The 18771-nt window shown below is 38.4% G+C and overlaps 1 protein-coding gene across 5 annotated transcripts in view; it reads left to right on the top strand.

The window, feature by feature from the left end:
- Positions 1-18771, top strand: part of atp8a1 (ATPase phospholipid transporting 8A1) — a 166080-nt gene that overhangs the window by 61094 nt on the left and 86215 nt on the right. For all 5 annotated transcript variants that reach the window (XM_079839789.1, XM_079839790.1, XM_079839792.1 and 2 more), the window contains exons 8-14: positions 2376-2445; positions 2546-2673; positions 3067-3178; positions 3262-3427; positions 7873-8000; positions 8386-8463; positions 10019-10107. In XM_079839789.1, coding sequence (XP_079695915.1) covers positions 2376-2445; positions 2546-2673; positions 3067-3178; positions 3262-3427; positions 7873-8000; positions 8386-8463; positions 10019-10107 — 771 coding nt within the window. The remainder of the gene's footprint in view (positions 1-2375; positions 2446-2545; positions 2674-3066; positions 3179-3261; positions 3428-7872; positions 8001-8385; positions 8464-10018; positions 10108-18771) is intronic.

Here is an 18771-nt window from a genome sequence, read left to right on the forward strand (position 1 = left end):
TGATAGACCAATGTTAGGCGTGAGATTCTTGAATTCAAGCACTTAAAAAAAAAAAAAAAGAGTTGACTGGGTACGAATTTCTCAGAGGACAGCTCTGTTCATCTCCCAACAGAAAATACTGATGAAGCCCTTTCCTTTAACCAGACAGGCGTGTATTACAGACCTTTGTTTTGTGCTGGAGATGCTTCAGCATGTACGCACAAGAAAAAACAAAGCGCTTCTCTAACACAGCTGGAGAAAAGGCCCATTGAATGACTAAATGTCACAGCTGTTTGCACAATGCATGGCTTCAGCAGGAGCTCGGACTCCCTGCATGCGGTCACATCACCACAATGTACAGTATTGTGATGTAGGCTACCTTTTATAGTAACTTGCATTTTTTTGTACACTGAATCTGACAGATATTAAATTAGATAAACGTGACGTTTTGTTTGGGACCGGTTACGTTTTTTGCAACAATTAAATACAAATACAGAAGAAATGAGTATTGACATCCATTTTTGTTTCGTATAGACCGAAAGCAGAGCTTTGTATGAGTAGGAGGACCATCTTTTCTGTTTAAGCCTGCTATCGTTTATTAAAGGAGAGATGTATAACAGCTTTGGCCCTGTGTACTCGCTATCCTGCTTTTGCTTTTCTCAGTATTAATGCTCAATGTTCATTTGTCTGACGTGCTGCATCTTTCCTTTGTTGCATGTGGAGGACGTCACTAAAAATAAAAAACAGCAGAATGCATGGCCATAAACAAAGATGCACTGTCTGAAAGTTTCTTAATGGGTGCAAAATGAAGGATCTAAGGGTGTCCCATTAGAGCGATATTTTTTCCGTTTTCAGTCAAAGTACTAAAATGCTTTATGCAGTTTGGGGAAATATGCTACCCTGTGGATTTTCCTCACTAAAATAAGTAATGGCATAACAGAAAACTACTAGCTCTTAAAAACAAAGCATCTTTGATTTATAGGGCTTCATTTAGCTGTTTGCTTTTGTATGATGTGACCTAACTTTCGTTATTGTTAATTATATACACTGCCCGGTCGCTGTTTGGATTTAAATTGGCAAATGCTTAAGAGTCAATGATTGGATCATTATTGCAGTGATTTTTATGTTTCTAGCATGTAATATGTTTGGCAACAGTTCTTCTAACCCTTAATGATGGCGGTGTAGCTTTTCATTTCTTAAACAGCCATGCAGGAAGACACATTATGGCTATATTCCTGGATGACAATGTCAAGATTCATCAGGCTCAAACTGCGAAAGAATGGTTGGGAGGGAGGATGAAGGATCTCACATGAATTACAGAGTGCTGGGCTTTTGCATTGTCAATACAAGATCTGGACCAAAAATTGATGCACCTCTTGATGGAAATAACATCACAGCATTTATTTTCATCAAGAGGTGCAATATTTTTTGGTCCAGATCTTGTATTGACAATGCAAGAGTCTAGCACTCTGTAAAGTCTTCTCCAGCACTTCCCAAAGACTTTCAATGAATTTAAGGTTTGGACTCCGAGGTGCCAATTCATGTGTGAAAATGATTCTTCGTGTTCCCTCTCAACCATTTCTTTCACAGTTTGAGCCAGATGCATCTTGACTGTCATCCTGAAATATGGCCATAATGTCTCTTCCTACATGGTTGTTTAAGAAATGAAAAGCTGCACACTCCATCAATTAGGGTTGGAAGAACTGTTGCCAAACATATAACATGCTAAAAACACAAAAATCATTGACTCTTAAGCATTTGCCAATTTAAATCCAAACAGCAACTTTTTTTTTGCCGGGCAGTGTATTAAACTTGATGTAGTTACATATTTTTAGTCAGTGTTATGTAGTTGTTTTACATGAATTTTTAAGATGCACTACTGTTCAAAAGTCTCTTATGCTCACCAAGGCTGCATTTATTTGATAAAAAAAACGAATAATGTGATTAGTATTATATAGTTATTATAAGTCAAAATAACTGTTTTCTATTTTAATATATATTTTAAATGAAATTTATCACTGGTGGCAAAGCTGAATTTTCAGCAGCCTTTACTCCAGTCTTCAATGTCACATGATTCCATACACAATCATTCTAATATGCTAATATTTATTTTAAAAAAAGTGTTAAAACCGTGATGCATTTCATGAGTCTTAGATGAATTGAAAGTTAAAAAGAACAGCATTTATTCGAAATAGAAATCATTTGTCATCTAACATTATAAATGTCTTTACTTTTGATCAATTTAATGTGTCCCTGGAAAAAAATGCAAGGAAAAATAACCTCACTGACCTCAAACTTTTGAACGGTAGTATACTATATTAGTATTTTTATATATTTCAGTAAACTGCCAAATATTCATTCTTTTTTTTTTTTTATAATGGTGTTGTTTATCCTAGTGAACCTCAAGGAATGTGTTACATCGAGACTTCAAATCTGGATGGAGAAACAAATCTTAAGATCAGACAGGTGAATTGAACTCCTGCTTTTGTTATTTATACTCTATATTTCAGCTACTTTATCAGTGTATTACTTTTTGTGTAAACATGGTGTTTTTTGTTATACTCAGGGTCTGCTGATCACTGCGGACATTAAGGACATTGACAGTCTGATGCGTCTCTCCGGACGGATGGAATGTGAGAGTCCCAACAGACACCTCTATGAGTTTGTGGGCAATATTCGCCTGGATGGACACAGGTAAGAGAAGAGAAAAATTGCCTTGTGAAATTTGGCTCGAGGTGAAAGAAAGAAATGCAGAAGTCACGACAGAAATGTTGAGGCTCCCTTGTATTTCACTAGTCTGAAATATTGATGAGCATGACGAGTTCATTTCAGCAGGATGGATTCAATCGAAGTTGAAGCATTAAAATGTCTCCCTGATACTTTAAGGCAGGTTTAATAGTGTATTGATATTTTGAGAGGAACAAAGCTGTACTGTACAAGCTGTTTTCATAAAACCTCCCTTGGTACAGTTGTTTGTGTCAAATAACACATTCTCCTTCTGTTACGCTTATTTTTTTTAGGTGCGTTTCATTGGTTGAAGTTGTCAAATGGCGAAATAGTCAAATGTCATGTTTGCTCCTTGTTTAGCACCCTACCACTGGGTCCTGATCAGATCTTGCCGCGAGGAGCTCAACTCAGGAACACACAGTGGGTGCATGGTATCGTGGTCTACACAGGACACGACACCAAACTTATGCAGGTGAGCCGTCCGCTTCAGTCCTCTTTTTTCGTACCCCAAATCCATCTTTAATCTGAGAAGCCATGATGATTTGTGTCCTCCAGAACTCCACGCGCCCCCCTCTGAAGCTCTCCAATGTGGAGCGCATCACCAACTTTCAGATCCTCGTGCTTTTCGGCTGTCTCTTGGCCATATCGTTGGTTTGCTCCATTGGCCAGACCATCTGGAAGTATCAGTACGGCAATGACGCCTGGTACATGGATCTCAACTGTAAGAACCAGACCCCCCTTCCTTCTGTCATGCTAGACCGCTTGCGCGTCTATGTGTGCTTTCATTTTTTTCGTCAGTAATTTTTGTCTTCCCTCTATGTAACATGCAACAAATATGCATTGCATATGTGAATATTTGTCAATAAAAAAGGGAAAGGAGAATCTTTCCCTTTTAGTTCTAATATGCATAGACATGTGAATGTATAAATGGTTGAATATCACAAACGCTGCTGTACTACTTTTTTTCGTTCGTTTTGTTATCAGCTTCCTTTCTAACATTCTGTTTGGTTTGTGTTTTTTGTTTCTTTGTTGTTGTCATTTTCTTAACAGCTCCAGGTAACAACCATTTAAAACCCTTGGCCATCTGTGAATGACCCCTCCTTACTAACCCCTAACTGAAGCTCAGCTTTTGCTAAGCTACCGAAGCCACTTATATGGTTGCCCTACTTTGAGAGGGTAATTGCAGAGGACTGCACACACACACACCAGGAATCCAATGATAGGTTTTTCCCCTCCAGCTCTACACTTTGTAGACCCCCTTAATGCCTGATGTCAAAAACGTGCCTCCCCTTCCTTTATTTTGGTGACACGTTAAACACTTCGCAAGCTCCGGCTTCGGCCACGCCAGCGCCCTTTCGCTCGTGCCTAACTAATCAGGTATGACAGTAAGCCTCGGACTCAAAGAAACACACGTGGAGAGGAGCAAGTTACCCACAGGCCCTGTCAGAGCAAGAGTTTGAAATGTATTCCCGTGTAGAGGCAGAAGACCCTGGAGGTCAAACCGTGACATTTTCTAAATGCCCCCCTTTTCCTCTTACCCACCTCCTCCTCTTCCTCATCGTTCTGCTGTGTTTGTTTTACCCGTGCTGACAGACGAGCCTGAAAAGGCTCCGCTCTGGAGGATGAGCAAATCCATGCTAATAGGCTTAATGTTTGGATTGTAAAAGGACGATATTAAGAAATACAACACTGCCATTCATTGTTAATGAACAGTGATGGGAACACATCTGTTGTGTGCCTCGAGCATTGCAGGTAATTGAAAAAGAGAAAAATATACAATTTTGCGCACCAACGAGAGGCGGAAATCTGTTAAATTTGCGGGAGGAGCCGCTTGCAAATTGATTAACGTGTCACCACCATCATTACTCTTGATTTAAATAGGAGGGGCTGTTTGTGTCCAAATCGATCGCAGCTTGTTTTATGGCCTACACGGTTCCCTACTTGGTATGCTCTTTGAGTTCTTTGAAAATGTTGTCAAATGCTGAGATGCACCACCGTGAATGCTGGGTTCCATCTGTAATGATTCACATCCACCGCAATCATTTGGAAAAGAAATATCAATGATGTTGTTGGGCGTCATTTGAGGTAACAGTGAGGTCATAAAGCAGGTATCCATCATGAAACTTGATTATTCCTCTAAAGGAGGGGGACTCAGTCTTCTATGTTTGTTGTTTGCCGTCCTAGTGGAGCCGTAAAAGAGAGAGTTGGCATTGATTGGTTGTTTACATGCTATTGCTGGTCATATTTGCCATATAAACCAAGGACAGTTCCTGATCTTCAGTCAGAGGTATGATCAAGGAGGTTCAAAATACCTGGAAGGAACTACACTACCGTTCAACTTTTTTTTTATATTAATACTTATATTCAGCAAGGATGCAATACATTGATCAAAAGTGACAGTAAAGACATGTATAATGCTACAAAAGATTTCTTTCAAATAAATGCTGTTCTTTTGAACTTTATATTTATCAAACGATCATTTAAAATATTGCTTCACTATTACCAAAAAAAAAAAAAGATTCTTTTTGATGATTTTAAGGATCATGTGACATTGAAGACTGGAAACATGATTGCTGAAAATTCCAATAAAGTATATTGTATAAACTGTTTTACAGTATTTTTGATCAATTAAAAGCAGCCTTGCTAAGCATAAGAGACTTCTTTCAAAATCATTTTCGAATCTTACCGACCCCAAACTTGTGAACGGTAGTGTATCTATTTTGTATTCCTGTTCTTTTCTGTGGTAGTTGCACAAGTAGGAAATGTGAAAACTATACTTAGTCAGAATACCGACTTCTTTTGAATGGCCGTCACTGGAGAAAAATGCTTTTTGCAGCCAGCTGGTGTAGTTACAACATCTGCAAGCTAACTGGGTCACGCTATCTTGACCTCTTGGGGATCTGTTTGGTTTTGTTCTGCTGGACGTCAGGATAGGATTCATCCCCAGAGGTAAAAACAATGCAGTATGCTTTAAGGTTTCTAGATAGGGTTAGCAGGCGCACAACGAGGGTGACGAATACACATCTTCCACTCATTAATCTAAGCATTGCACATTTCAAGCAGATGAGTAATTATTCATCATAAATAATTCATTTGACTTTGAACCCCTGTGATATTTTGGCTTTGGCTTCTGTCCCAGTAAGTATGCAAAGCAACACACGTGGCTCTATGCAGATGGGGCTCCGCAGCACTTGAGCCACAGTAGTTTATGCATTCACACCACCTGCAACAACAGTCACCCATGTTGAACTCCTGACCATGAAATAACAGGTAGCCGGTTTTGTGCCGCACAAATGCTGACGGTTGTCTTGAGAAGTGCTGATCGCACAGCGTGACTCCCTGCTGCACTGATGTCACTGGACCTGCAGTAGCTTAGAGAGATGCATGCTGCATCTTCCACTGCTTCAGAATGCTACCGTGAGCTTGTGCAGATTGGTGAAGATTAACGATTAGAGATGGACTTGTGTACTGTAGCCTTTGTCTCCTTGATATTGAATGCAGAGAAATGATTTATTGCTGACTTGGTGTTTGTTAGGTGTAGTTTTTTTGTACCTTAAAGTCAAGTCACCTTTCTTTTTCATAGCGGTTTATACATAGTAATTGTTTGAAAGCAGCTTTCACAATAATTAACAGCACTAGAAGAGTCCTTTTAAAACTAGAAGACTTTCCAAGTTCATCCTTTATTTTGTACGTACGCTTAGTAGTAAATTTCCAGTGCAGCAAAAATCTTCCAACAGGAAGACCGTTTCAAACCTTCTAAATTATTGCAATATCTCTAAATGTCACATCTCTCTGCTCGGCTCCATATTATGGGAAGGTACTTTGGACTGAGTCCCCCTCCTTTATATTGAAACATCCAAACTGATTGTCTTCCTTCCCACCACTAGCCAAATCCTCTTCCTCTCTCTCTCTCTCTGTGAGTCCGTTCCAATAGCAGTTGTATGATTGCCCAGCCTCTTTAGTTCTATGATACTGTATGGGAAAGCACTCCCCCCTCCTAACTGCTCAGAAAGAGCATTATTGCATTCTGCGGACCCCTTGCCCCCCCCTCCCCAGGTAAAGCTTTTTATTAATACTTAAAGTCAACATGAAATCAAAATTAAACCCATTTACTTTAACACGTTGGTCTCACCATTTCATCAGTGGTTAATGTTAACCAATAGCCAAAATATTAATTTTATTGGTACACTAAAAAATCTTACAGACATTTTGAATGGTAACTATTTTGAAAGAAGTCTCAAGGATGCATTTATTTGATTGGAAATACAATATAAACATTAATATTGCGAAATATTATCTTTTTCTGTTTTAATGTATTTTATCCCTGTGATGTCAAAGCTGAATTATCAGCATCATTGCTCCAGTCTTCAGTGTCACGTGGTCCTTAAGAAATCATTCTAATACGCTGATTTTGTGCTCAAGAAATATGTATTACTATCAATATTGAAAACGGTTGCTGTTTAATATTTTTGTGGAAAACGTGATCTAAGAAAGTTATATGATATGAGTAGAAAGTTCAAAGGGACCGCATTTATTTGAAAGTAGAAAACATTTGTAACAGTGTAAAAGTTAAAATGCGTCCTTTAAAAAATGACTGACCCCAATCATTTGAACAGTTAGGGATAGAAGTAAAATGGGTTGTGAATGTTGTTTCATGTTGACTTTAACTCTGTCTGAGCTGTCTTGTGTCTGTGGTCTTGTTTTTATTGATTACATTTTTTCTTTCTCTTTGTGCTGCTCTCTTTGTTAAATTTGGAAATCATGATCACCCACCCCAGTGCATTGTGGGATAATGTGTTGCTTTGAATCTTGCTCATATTGCCAAGGCTTCTGCTATGACACCAAATACTCGAGTCTCAGTTTAGCTACTAATTAATGGAGACCTAATTGGAGAATTGAATGTAATTTTGTAGGTTAGAGTCTTATCGGAGAGATCGGGTCGAAGAGTTGTATTAGCTCAGATGAGTGTTTGCACAATGCTCGCACAACGCTAGTGGAGCATTGTGGAAACGTTGCAAATTGGACCGGATGAGCTTGTGGCATTATTGTCCTTCCATTATCCCTCCCCAGTCCACCCCATCCCATTATGCCTTTCATTGTTTAGAAAACTGTCTGTCACCTTACTTCCACTCTCTCCTCTTCCTTCCCTCACTCTTCTTTTTCCAGATGGTGGAGCGGCTAACTTCGGCCTAAACTTCCTCACCTTCATCATCCTCTTCAACAACCTGATTCCCATCAGTCTTCTGGTGACTCTAGAGGTCATCAAGTTCGTCCAGGCTTTCTTCATCAACTGGGTGAGTGCGAGGCTGAGCCGCGGGAGCTGCCTCCTGCTTGATGAATCTGCTGTCTTTGAAATGTAGACTGCCTAAACCTCCAGGGCCAATCCCAGAAAACTTCACAGTCCAAACGAAAGTGGAGCTTTATCAAAATAACCCATATGAAGATGCCAAAATTGGATTTGGGGCAGGGCGCTTAAAGCACACAGACACTGCTTTTAGATGCAGTGGAGTTTTGAATTCCTACTCAATGACAAGACTTTTGAGTGGAGGTTTCGTTTCTCTTGCTTTGATTGACAGATAAGATGAAAATATAGTTTTAAAGTGGTGCAGTCATGTTTTGGAGTCCAGATGGCATTATTTTTTGATATTTGATTCTGCTTGGTGACGCACTGTATTTTAGGACACTGACATGGTGTATGAAGCCACCAACACACCAGCTATGGCCCGGACATCAAACCTGAATGAGGAGTTGGGACAGGTATTGCTCGTCCTCAACTTCAAATGTTAAACAAAAGGGATGAATGGAAATTTAATTTACATTTGCAAAATCACTTGCAATTAATGCATGATATACACTATCATTCAAAAGGCGAAATTAATACTTCAGTTCAGCAGGGAAATGAACAATTTCGCATAGGAAGTTGATCTTTAAAAACTCTTCACTTGTAGCATTTAAAATGATTAATTGTACTACTTTTGTGTTTTATTAGATTTATTCAAGCAAAATAATATCAAATTTTACAATCTGCAATTTATCAGTTATCAGCCATAATATCAGTTATCAGAATTTGAATAGGGAATACATCCATTAACGCCAGTTAATGTAAAGGCATACTTTTTGTAGTCCAGTTAATTCCTGACTTTAAAGGCATAATTCACCCCAAAATGTATATTCTGTCATTAATTGCTCACCCTCATGTAGTTCCAAACCTGTAAGACTTTCGTTCATTTTCGGAACACGAATGAAGATATTTTAATGAAATCGACATTCCATTGACAGCTACGCAACTACCACTTTGACGCTTCAAAAAGTTCATTGAATTATTTTTACAAATAGTTCATATGAATTGACCGGACTCGATCACTTAATATGATGAGCAGGTTAAATTGAGGCTTTTATTCACATATAAACATTGATCAGTGAACATAACTTGAGAAACTGTACTTCAGAAACTGCTTTGGTTCTTGTTTAAGCTCAAATGTGCTACGTAAAACAAAAATTAACCTAATTTTTTCTTGCGGACGCTCAAACGTGCTGCGTGACACACGAGAATGAACCTTTATTGGTTCTTGCCAATGAAGCTCAAATGTGCTTGTCTGGCTATCACCAGACCAAGCTCAATTTAAGATTGAACATTGGTCTGGGGAGTCTGCTCTGTATTTTCTACTGCACAAGAGGCGTGATAAACGTGCATAAATTAAATCACTCTGTATGCAATTGGATAGTGCTTCAACCAATCAGACCACAAGAGGCGTGATCAACATCCAACGGCCCATCACTTCTCTATCCATCATCGCGTTAAACCCGCCAATAGCGCGCCAGGTGGATAAGCCAGTCTGTGATTGGTTCCCGCAAAAGTGTAACCGAAGCAGAAGAAGTGAATGTACAGGTTTCCAGACTGAGCTGCAGGGCGAAATCAAATCACCGGCAGGCTGGGTTTACCCAGTCTACAAACATGAGAATGAACCTCATTGGTTCTTGCAGAAGCTCAAATTTTTGTGTAAAAAATGTCAAAGTGGTAGGTGCGAAGACTGTCAATGGAGGGACAGAAATCTCTGATTTAATTAAAAATATATTAATCTGTGTTCTGAAGATAAACAAAAGCATTACAGGTTTAGAAAATATATGAAGGTGAGTAAATTATGACAGAATTAATTTTTAGGTGAACCCTTTAAACGTTGTTCCTTGCATTTTTGTTTCACTCAGAATAACTTGCATTACGGAAGTAAAATGGGCTGAAAATATTTACTTTAAGTCTGCTTACTTCTACTTTATTTACTGTAGTTTATTGCTCTCTCTTTCCTAAAACCAGGTGAAGTACATCTTTTCAGACAAGACAGGAACCCTGACCTGCAACGTCATGCAGTTTAAGAAGTGCACAATTGCAGGCGTGGCCTACGGGTAAGGCTCTGTTTCACATTGCTTTCATAATCAGTATAGTGTACATCTGGCTCTAGCTGTCTTGTCCTCAGCTCCCTTGTTAGCAGCTGCCTCGATGCTTCCCTGCACAGCCAGAGTGATTCTATAAATATCAGAGAACGGAACTCGTAGATTTTCTTCCTTATTTTTACATGCTTAGATAGAAACACAGCGTTTCGGGTTGCCTATTTGTCTAACTTGGAACTTTTTTATGGGGCATGCATGTACATGTCTGTTCTAAAACTAGATGTAGAACATTTTGTAAGGTTTTACACGGTTGTATTTATAAGCCTAAAGTGTTTTGTGCTGCAGCTGATACTATGCGAGTGTTTTCGAGGAAATATTCATCAGCATGCTCAGCATGTGGCAGATGAGACGAGATTGCATAGCTCTCTTCCATATCTGTGTCTTTCCTTCTCACCAGATAGATTTTATGACCACAGTGATGTTTATGGTAAGCAGTTTGCGAAAGATTAGGCGTATTGGGCGAGGTCGCGTCAGGGCCACGGCACTGAGATTATTGGATGTTTACATGCACAAGGACTCTAGATCTTATCACAGACACGCCAACCATCACAAAATACAACCTTGTATTCACACTCCTGCTTAATGGTGCCTCTTTACGTTCTGTATTCAGAGAATAAAGCACATGGCAGCAGTATCAGAGCTGGATCTAAATGATCTGTGTTCCAGCAATAGGAGCAGCATTAATCCTATTAACTCAATTAAAACTCTTCTGAGATGAGGAGATTCAAGAGGCAGTTCCATTGTGACACTTAAAGGAAGACACTTCCTGAAAAATGAACTTCATAATTTTTAGATAGATTTGAATTTCCAGTTGCAAGGCAGCAAAAGATTTGTGTTTAGTATTTGTTTAGGGTTTACTTTATTAAATGCTGTATCACCCCAGGAACCGGTCACATTTGGAGTTTATTTTCTTTATATTGAGCCAAGAGGTCAGTCTGTGATGTTTATTTTTTCTGTTGGTCTAAAGTTGTCTTCTGTGTTAGAGTTTTCAAAACTTGACTTGAATTTGGGCCCTGTCCACACGGAGCGTTTAGCTGTATATGTAAAAATGTTGTACCGTATCAGCGTTTCATCCACACGGATCCGGCGTTTTGGGTGCATGATACCGATATTTTTTGAATCTGGGTCCCAGAGTGGATAAATCTGAAAACGACACCCTTGCATTTTTGTGTGCACAGTCGATCCGTATATTTTGTGAAACGGTGATGTCATCACACCACGTCCCGCATGGGTAAAGACTAGAAGGGATACAACTACGGCCACTGGGTATGCGGCGTACTATGCGCACATCAATATTGGATCATTTAATTACTGTATTTGCATTATTGTAAGGGTAGGTTTAGGGTGTGGGCGTTTATAAAACACATCTGGTAAGTAGCACATTTATTTATTGTTATTTTATTGTGAGATTTTGCCTCACTTCTGACCATTGCTGTACCCCTTGTAGCGACAGCTCTTCTCTGTTTTTAGTGTATTTCAGTGGCAGAATTACAGTGCCACATACTGGCCTGGCATGTATACTACATCGTTTTGAGTCGGTTTCAGTGCTCTCGTGTGTACGCAGATATTCCTTGAAACGAGGGGGAAAAAAAGATCGGATAGGTAAAGCTCTGACTTTGTGTGGACGGGGCCTTGGTACACAGAAAAATGTGTGGCGAGCTTTTGTTTCTGGTCTTGTTTTCTTTGTGTTGTGCATTAGAATCTACAGGCAAAGAAATAATTATCCCAATTCGTTATGCAAATATTACAATGATATCATCACTGACAGATTTTATGATTTTCAGTCATTTTATACGTTATGTATACTATAGATCAAAAGTTTGGTGTCTGTGAGACTATTATGCTCACCAAAGCTGCATTTATCTGATAAAAAAAAGTAAAAATAACTGTTTAAATAACTGTTTTCTATTGTATTGTTCTAATGTCACATGATCCTTCAGAAATCATTCTTAACATTTTCTATTATCAGTGTTAAAACAGTTTGGCTGTTTAGTATGTTATAAATGTCTTGACTCTATTCAGCAAGGATGCATTCAGTTGATAAAAAAAAAAAAAGGTAATAAAAAAAAAAAGTCACTGACCCCAAACTTTTGAACAGTAGTATACAAATGATGTATGAATGGAATCTGTACATTAGGTTTAAGCTGAATCAAGACGACAAGGATGGGGATGAAGGTCATGTTTATTTAGTGTCGTTCATTCTAAACCCTGATAGATACTTCTCCACAGAGAATATAACCAGCAAATCAAAGCAAGATCATAAAGTATGAAGCTCCTACGTTCATCTTCTTATCCTCCAGTCTTGACCTTTGCACCAGGCTAAATTACAAAGCTGATGCCTCCTAAGTCAGCGTCATTCCTGACGCCATTCTTCTAGATATTCCTTTCTGTTTACGTATAGGAGGAATCCCTCTGCTGATCCACTGGTGAAGTCAGCATGGTACCCGTTTAATCTTTCATAAGAATGTTCACAGCACTTTGACGTTTGCAAACTGGGCTGCATTTCAGAAGCGAATCCTCCACCTCATAAATTTGGATGCCATCTTTTATCAGCTTCAAAAAAAACTTGGTCCCGTTTGATGATGCATCCCTCCTCTTCCCCCACCCACTCCACATCTCCTCTTGTTGGGCGTCAGAGCGAGTACAGCCACCGCACCAAGTCATTGATGTTTTTGAAGCGTGACATCTTTTCTTTCAGTGAGTGGAGAAACTTGGTGCAAGCCCAAAGGAAAAGTTTGATGTGAAATGTAGCCTAGATTTTTGACTTGACATGTTTGTCGGACTGGAAAAACCAACATGCTGCTAGTGTAGCATGCCGGAGTTGTGGTGTTAATGCTGAGACGAGCTGACGTCTTCCCACTAGACTTTGTATTTTATATGTCTCTTGCGTTTTTGTCTGAGTTGAATCTCTCAGATTTTTCTTTCATGTCTTCATTTAAAACTCTCCCCATTGAACCAAATAAAACTCAAGGCATCTCCTACATCCAAAGTGACTACAATGAAGACACCAGCACATCATTTTATGTCTTTGATATATTTATTTACAACTTTTCAATCCAAGAGGTTGAAAAATTGGTTTTGATATGATCTCCGATATCATATCTTTGATTCAAACTTATTGTGCCAAGACAACATTTCTAGTTTTTGTCTATTTTATTTTAATTCACTTATGTTTAAATGAACACAAATATTAATCGTTTTTACTTGTAGTTAACAATAACAACATCGTACCGTACACTTTATTTTTTTTAGTTTTTTTTGCACAAGTGCAGGTGTCTCGGTCATAACATTGTACCGTTTTCTGCCTTCATAGTCTTAATTTCAGACATTTAATAGCCATGTGTCTCATGTAAAACAAAGATTTGACATTGTCACAAAAGGGTGTGATGTGTTTTGTTTCCCCTCGACCCGTCCCCCCATGACTCTCTCCCCCTCCACTTGTGTTAGTTGCACAGCTAATTACGTAGAACAGTAATTAATGAGGAAATCCCTTTGGCTGAAGATGTTAATTAATTTGATGAGATTTCATGGAGACGTGATGGTCAAAGTGCTCTTTAGCCCTCAGCACTACACAAAATTACTGCATCTAAAATCATTTTTTTCTTATTTCTTTTGCTTTTGGAACTGTGTTTGGGTTGTAAAGCTGGACAGTCTTTTTTGGATCATTTGCACTTGCTTTTCTTTGCCAAATACTACTCTTATTCTTACTCTTTTTCTCAGCTTATTTATAGGCCTACATCAGGGTCTCCTCTAGGCCCCATCTCCTTTGCAACTTATTAAAAACACATTAACGTGTGTGGCCTGGATCTAGCTTGGCATATTATCTAATAACATCATCTCACGTGTGTGTGTGTGTGTGTGTGTGTGTGTGTGTGTGTGTGTGTGTGTGTGTGTGTGTGTGTGTGTGTGTGTGTGTGTGTGTGTGTGTGTGTGTGTGTGTGTGTGTGTGTGTGTGTGTGTGTGTGTGTGTGTGTGTGTGTGTGTGTGTGTGTGTGTGTGTGTGTGTGTGTGTGTGTGTGTGTGTGTGTGTGTGTGTGTGTGTGTGTGTGTGTGTGTGTGTGTGTGTGTGTGTGTGTGTGTGATTTTAAGACACCGTTGCAAGAGAGAGCGTTGAATGCAGAGACATAGGATGATTGACAAACAAGTTGATTATATAGAGTGCTGCTTTCACCTCTTTTGTTCCTTGTTTGTGAATTGTTGTGTGTAACTGTCCAGCTGTACTAACCCCACCCCCAAATGTCTCTTGGGTTAGACACAATCTCATCTGTGCATATGGTACAGAACTAACGAACGTGTAATCTGATAAACATTACCCATTTAGGTCAGTTGCTAGGTGGGGGTCTGAATCCATTTGTCAGAATAAGAGAAAATACTACTATATACTTTTTATACATTTATATATTTTTGGAACAACTTGGGGTTTGAACCAGAGTCTTGATCCTTTCAAGACAATATAAATGTGACATTGTCCTTGGTCTTATTCTCATTACTTTTTAATTATTATTATTATTATTTTTTATTCTGCAGTAATTTCAGTATTTTCTTTTATTTCAGTTAATTAACCCTGTAAAGTTTGACATTTATGAAATAATAGTCAGATATAATTTTTTTAAATGGAATGGTTTTTTTTTTTTTTTTTTTACATTTAAACAAAATATAAAAAGAGCAATTCCAAGACGGTGCTCGGGCCCTAATAAAAAAAAACAAGTTTTTTGTTGATTATAATATTTGACGCTTCAAGCTTTTGTGGCTCGTATATGATATGTAAGGGATAATGTGCATCCAGCTGGTTGTTATCGCAGAATAAACCCAGACAGAGTGATCAGGACACCGACCTGACGCTTTGTACATTATCCTGCTTATTAAACGGCTATTGCGACGCAAGTAAATTATTAAACATGAAATATTGACTTTTTTAAACGCAAAGCAGTTGCTAGCAAGCGGCAAGTTCAAGATGGACATTTAAGGGATATGTTACAGTCATACCACTTATTGCACGGTATTTCGCCACATAAATAATTATGGGGATAAGAGATATTGAATTGAGGTGAAACCGTTTTAAAATTGTACTTGTTTGTTATCTTAAAATCCATTACAGTGTACAAAACCAACATTGCAAAATGGCAGCTGCTACGTTTGTATGAAACAAGAGATCGAGTCTGTGATACCTGGATGACATAATCAAATAATTGTACACAAAGTATTGGTTTGAGGTTTCAAATTTTATTAGCTCACTAAGAGCAAAACTTTGACGAAGAAAAAAACGTTCCTAGAAAGCGTATAGCTGAGCCTGTTATCAGTCTTTACCGGTTGTTATTGGGGAATAACATACTGCTAGATGGCACAATTGACCAATCAGAATCAAGGATTCCACAGAGCCGTCTAATAAAGGAGGATGTAAAGTTCATACTCTAAATCCTGCTGGCCAACCTCAGCATTTGCTGTTTGCTTATAGTGGAAAGACCCCTAATAGGAAGGCTGATAGTTTTTAAACTTTAACTGTGCAGTCCAAATTATTTCTATTTTTAAGGCTGCTTAAGGTGTAATACTGTTTCATCAGCAAACTTAATTAGAAGAAAATTAGATTGGGTGGACCTGCAATCATCAGTTTACAGAATGAAGAGCAGAGGGGAAGGATCAGAGCCCTTTGGAGAATCAGTTGAAGTATGTAAAAGGCAGAGGTGGACAAAGTACACAACTCCATTACTCGAGTGAAAGTAAAAGTACTACTGGTCAAATATTACTCTGTTACAAGTGAAAGTTGTTAAAAACTATTTTTAATTAAGTAAAAGTACAGAAGTACTTGCTTTTAAAAGTACTTAAGTATTAAAAGTAAATTTCCTTTTTTATGTCAATGCATTTTTTTATTATTGTTGCATTGTTGTATGAATGTACGCTAAGCCACCATGGTGGTTTAAGCCAGTCAGTGATGCTCCATCCGACATGCACACGACCACCTTGAACTAATTTAAATACTTAAAAGTTACAAAGCTTTTTACAAAGTTGCTGTCACTTTAAGGCAGAATGCACAAATCCTATACACTGATACACATCCGATATTCCCCCAACTGTTTACGTTCACTTAAGACATAATCAACTTTGTTTACGTGAATACTTTACAAAAATAAAAAATTGACATTTTGTGTGTATTAGTCTGTTTAAGTGCGAAAAAAAACACAAAAGAAAGCTCTATTCAGTTCAGTACTCGAGCTCTGGCATCTCAGAGGTACAAAAAAACAGACTGAACTGAGCTCTTTCATTATGCTTTTTCAGATTCATCCATATGTCTATGCTTCTCTTTCTCCCAGACATTTACATTTTGCAAAAAAAAAAAAAACTTTTAAAGAAGAAAAATATTCATCCACTGACTTGCAAAGCTGCTACAGAAACGACTTTCGACTTCGAGGACCTTGATAGAAATGTAGTGGAGTAAAAAGTACGATATTTTTCTTTCAAATGTAGTGAGGTTAAAGTAAAAGTTTCCCTAAAAATTAATACTTCAGTAAAGTACAGATACTCAAAAAGTGTACTTAAGTACAGTACTCAAGTAAATGTACTTAGTTTCTGTCCACCTCTGGTAAAAGGTCAAGAATGGATGTTATTGACCAGCACTCTCTAAGACCTATTGGTCAGAGTCAATTATCCAAAATTCCAGCAAGAATATGTGGCTGTAGGGGGTATTGAATGCCAAAGAGAAATCAGTAAAGCAAAAATCTGTCTTTGGTATTAGAAGACTCAAGATGCTTATGAACAATGTCTATGATAAACACCTTTGCAACATCGATCCCTATACCTGTGCGATATGCAAACTGAAGTGGGTCCATCTGTGGGTCAATTACTTCAGTGTTATGGTTTTTAATAATCCTCTCTATTTCCTTCATCACGAGAGAGGTGAGAGTAACAGGCCTCAGATAATTTAGGGCTTTAATGGAACTTTTTTTTTTTTTTTTTGGGGATTGGAATAACTGTGGAATGTTTCCAGAGCTGAGGGACTACATCACTAGTCAAAGAGTTCTGAAACACACACCCTACCTGCTCCGCACAATGCACAGTGTCGGCCACAGATATTATCTGGCCCAGATGCAGATTTAACTTTGGTCTTAAGAGCTCGTACCACCTCCTCTGGTGAGGGCAGAGTCACCAGGTTTTAAAGTAGAAATGACTGTTTCCAATTGAGTGCTGTTATCTGTCTCAAATCCGGACTTAGGAGGTCATTAGAGAGAGATGTTGGGACTGCTACCTGCAACCTAAATGTGCTTACAAAAAAGTGTGAACAATGTTAACTCCTGCCATGTTCTTAAGACCCTGCCAGGCTGTATGGAGGTTACCCTGAGTAAATGTTTGCACAGTCTTGTCCTTATATTTCAGTTTAGCAGTTTTAATAGCATGCTTAACCTCTCTATTGACCTCCTTTTTTTCAAACTCAGAGCCGGTGTAGAAAAATCTCTTATTTTTTTCTTTATTTTTTTTCCTCGAGTTCCTTAGTCACCCAGGGCTTGTTGTTGGGAAAGATGGTAACCTTCTTAAGCTGAGTGCACACTGCGATTTTGGCCGTCTGAGACAACTTTTGCAAATCCTAAAAGATTCCTCTGACCCTAGGCTAAAATCTGAAGTCTTTGATTGTTAGTTTGACATGTTCACCGACAGCTGATTAATGACTGTTGCGATTAAAATTTTACCTTCAACGAAATTCTGGCAGTGTCAGAAGATTTGGCGCGCAGTGTGACTTCTTCTACGATTAATTTTTCAAGAAAACCATGACCAAAATGAATGCTAGAGATTTTTTTTTTGTAGCCACCATTTCAATCCCGCATGAAATGCAACTCACAGTCACCAAACGCGCCATTGATTGATGATATAAATCTCTGGATGAGTTTTCTTACATGTGTCTGTTTTTAACGCGCCTTGACTATCGTACAGACATTAATGACAACTTAGATCTTACAGTGTGACATGGCTTTCAGCGGATATCATATTCTTACAGTCTGACAAGGAACAATCGTAAAGAACTATTATAAATCGCACAGTGTGCACCCGGCTTTAGTTGAAATAATGTTATCTACACAGAGGGAGATATACAATGTCACTTTGTCCATTTGCTTATTAATATCAATAGATTTAGCTATGAGCGTATTCCAATCAGCTGTTTCAAAGCATCCTTGTAGCCTATCAATGCTGTCATCAGTCCATTGTTTAACAACCTCTTCAACCTTCTCTGTCCTCCTTATAACCAGAAAATATGCTTGTGCAAGCAAGTATGGTGATCAGCAGAACCAAGTGGTGGGAGAGTGATGGATCTATATGCACCTGAAATTGAGCCATAGCATTTATCCAATATTTTCCCTAGACTAGTAGTGCACGTGACATACTAATGAAAACCATTTAAAAGATTTTTCTGTCGAGCAGTGATTGAAATCGCCCAGACTAAATTTTGGAGAATCTGTAGATATTAATTCCAGTCTATCTAAAGTGTATTTGAAATTTTGTTTGCCCGGAAGCTCATAAACTAATTTGAGTCTCATGGGAATCCCAAAGCCATCTATAGTAAATGTAAAATGTCATCATCATCGTTCTTATTCAGCCACATCTCAGAGAATGCCAAAAATGGAAGCAGTCCTA

This window comes from Gobio gobio (assembly GCF_949357685.1).
Source record: "Gobio gobio genome assembly, chromosome: 16".
Classification (NCBI taxonomy): Eukaryota; Metazoa; Chordata; class Actinopteri; order Cypriniformes; family Gobionidae; genus Gobio; species Gobio gobio.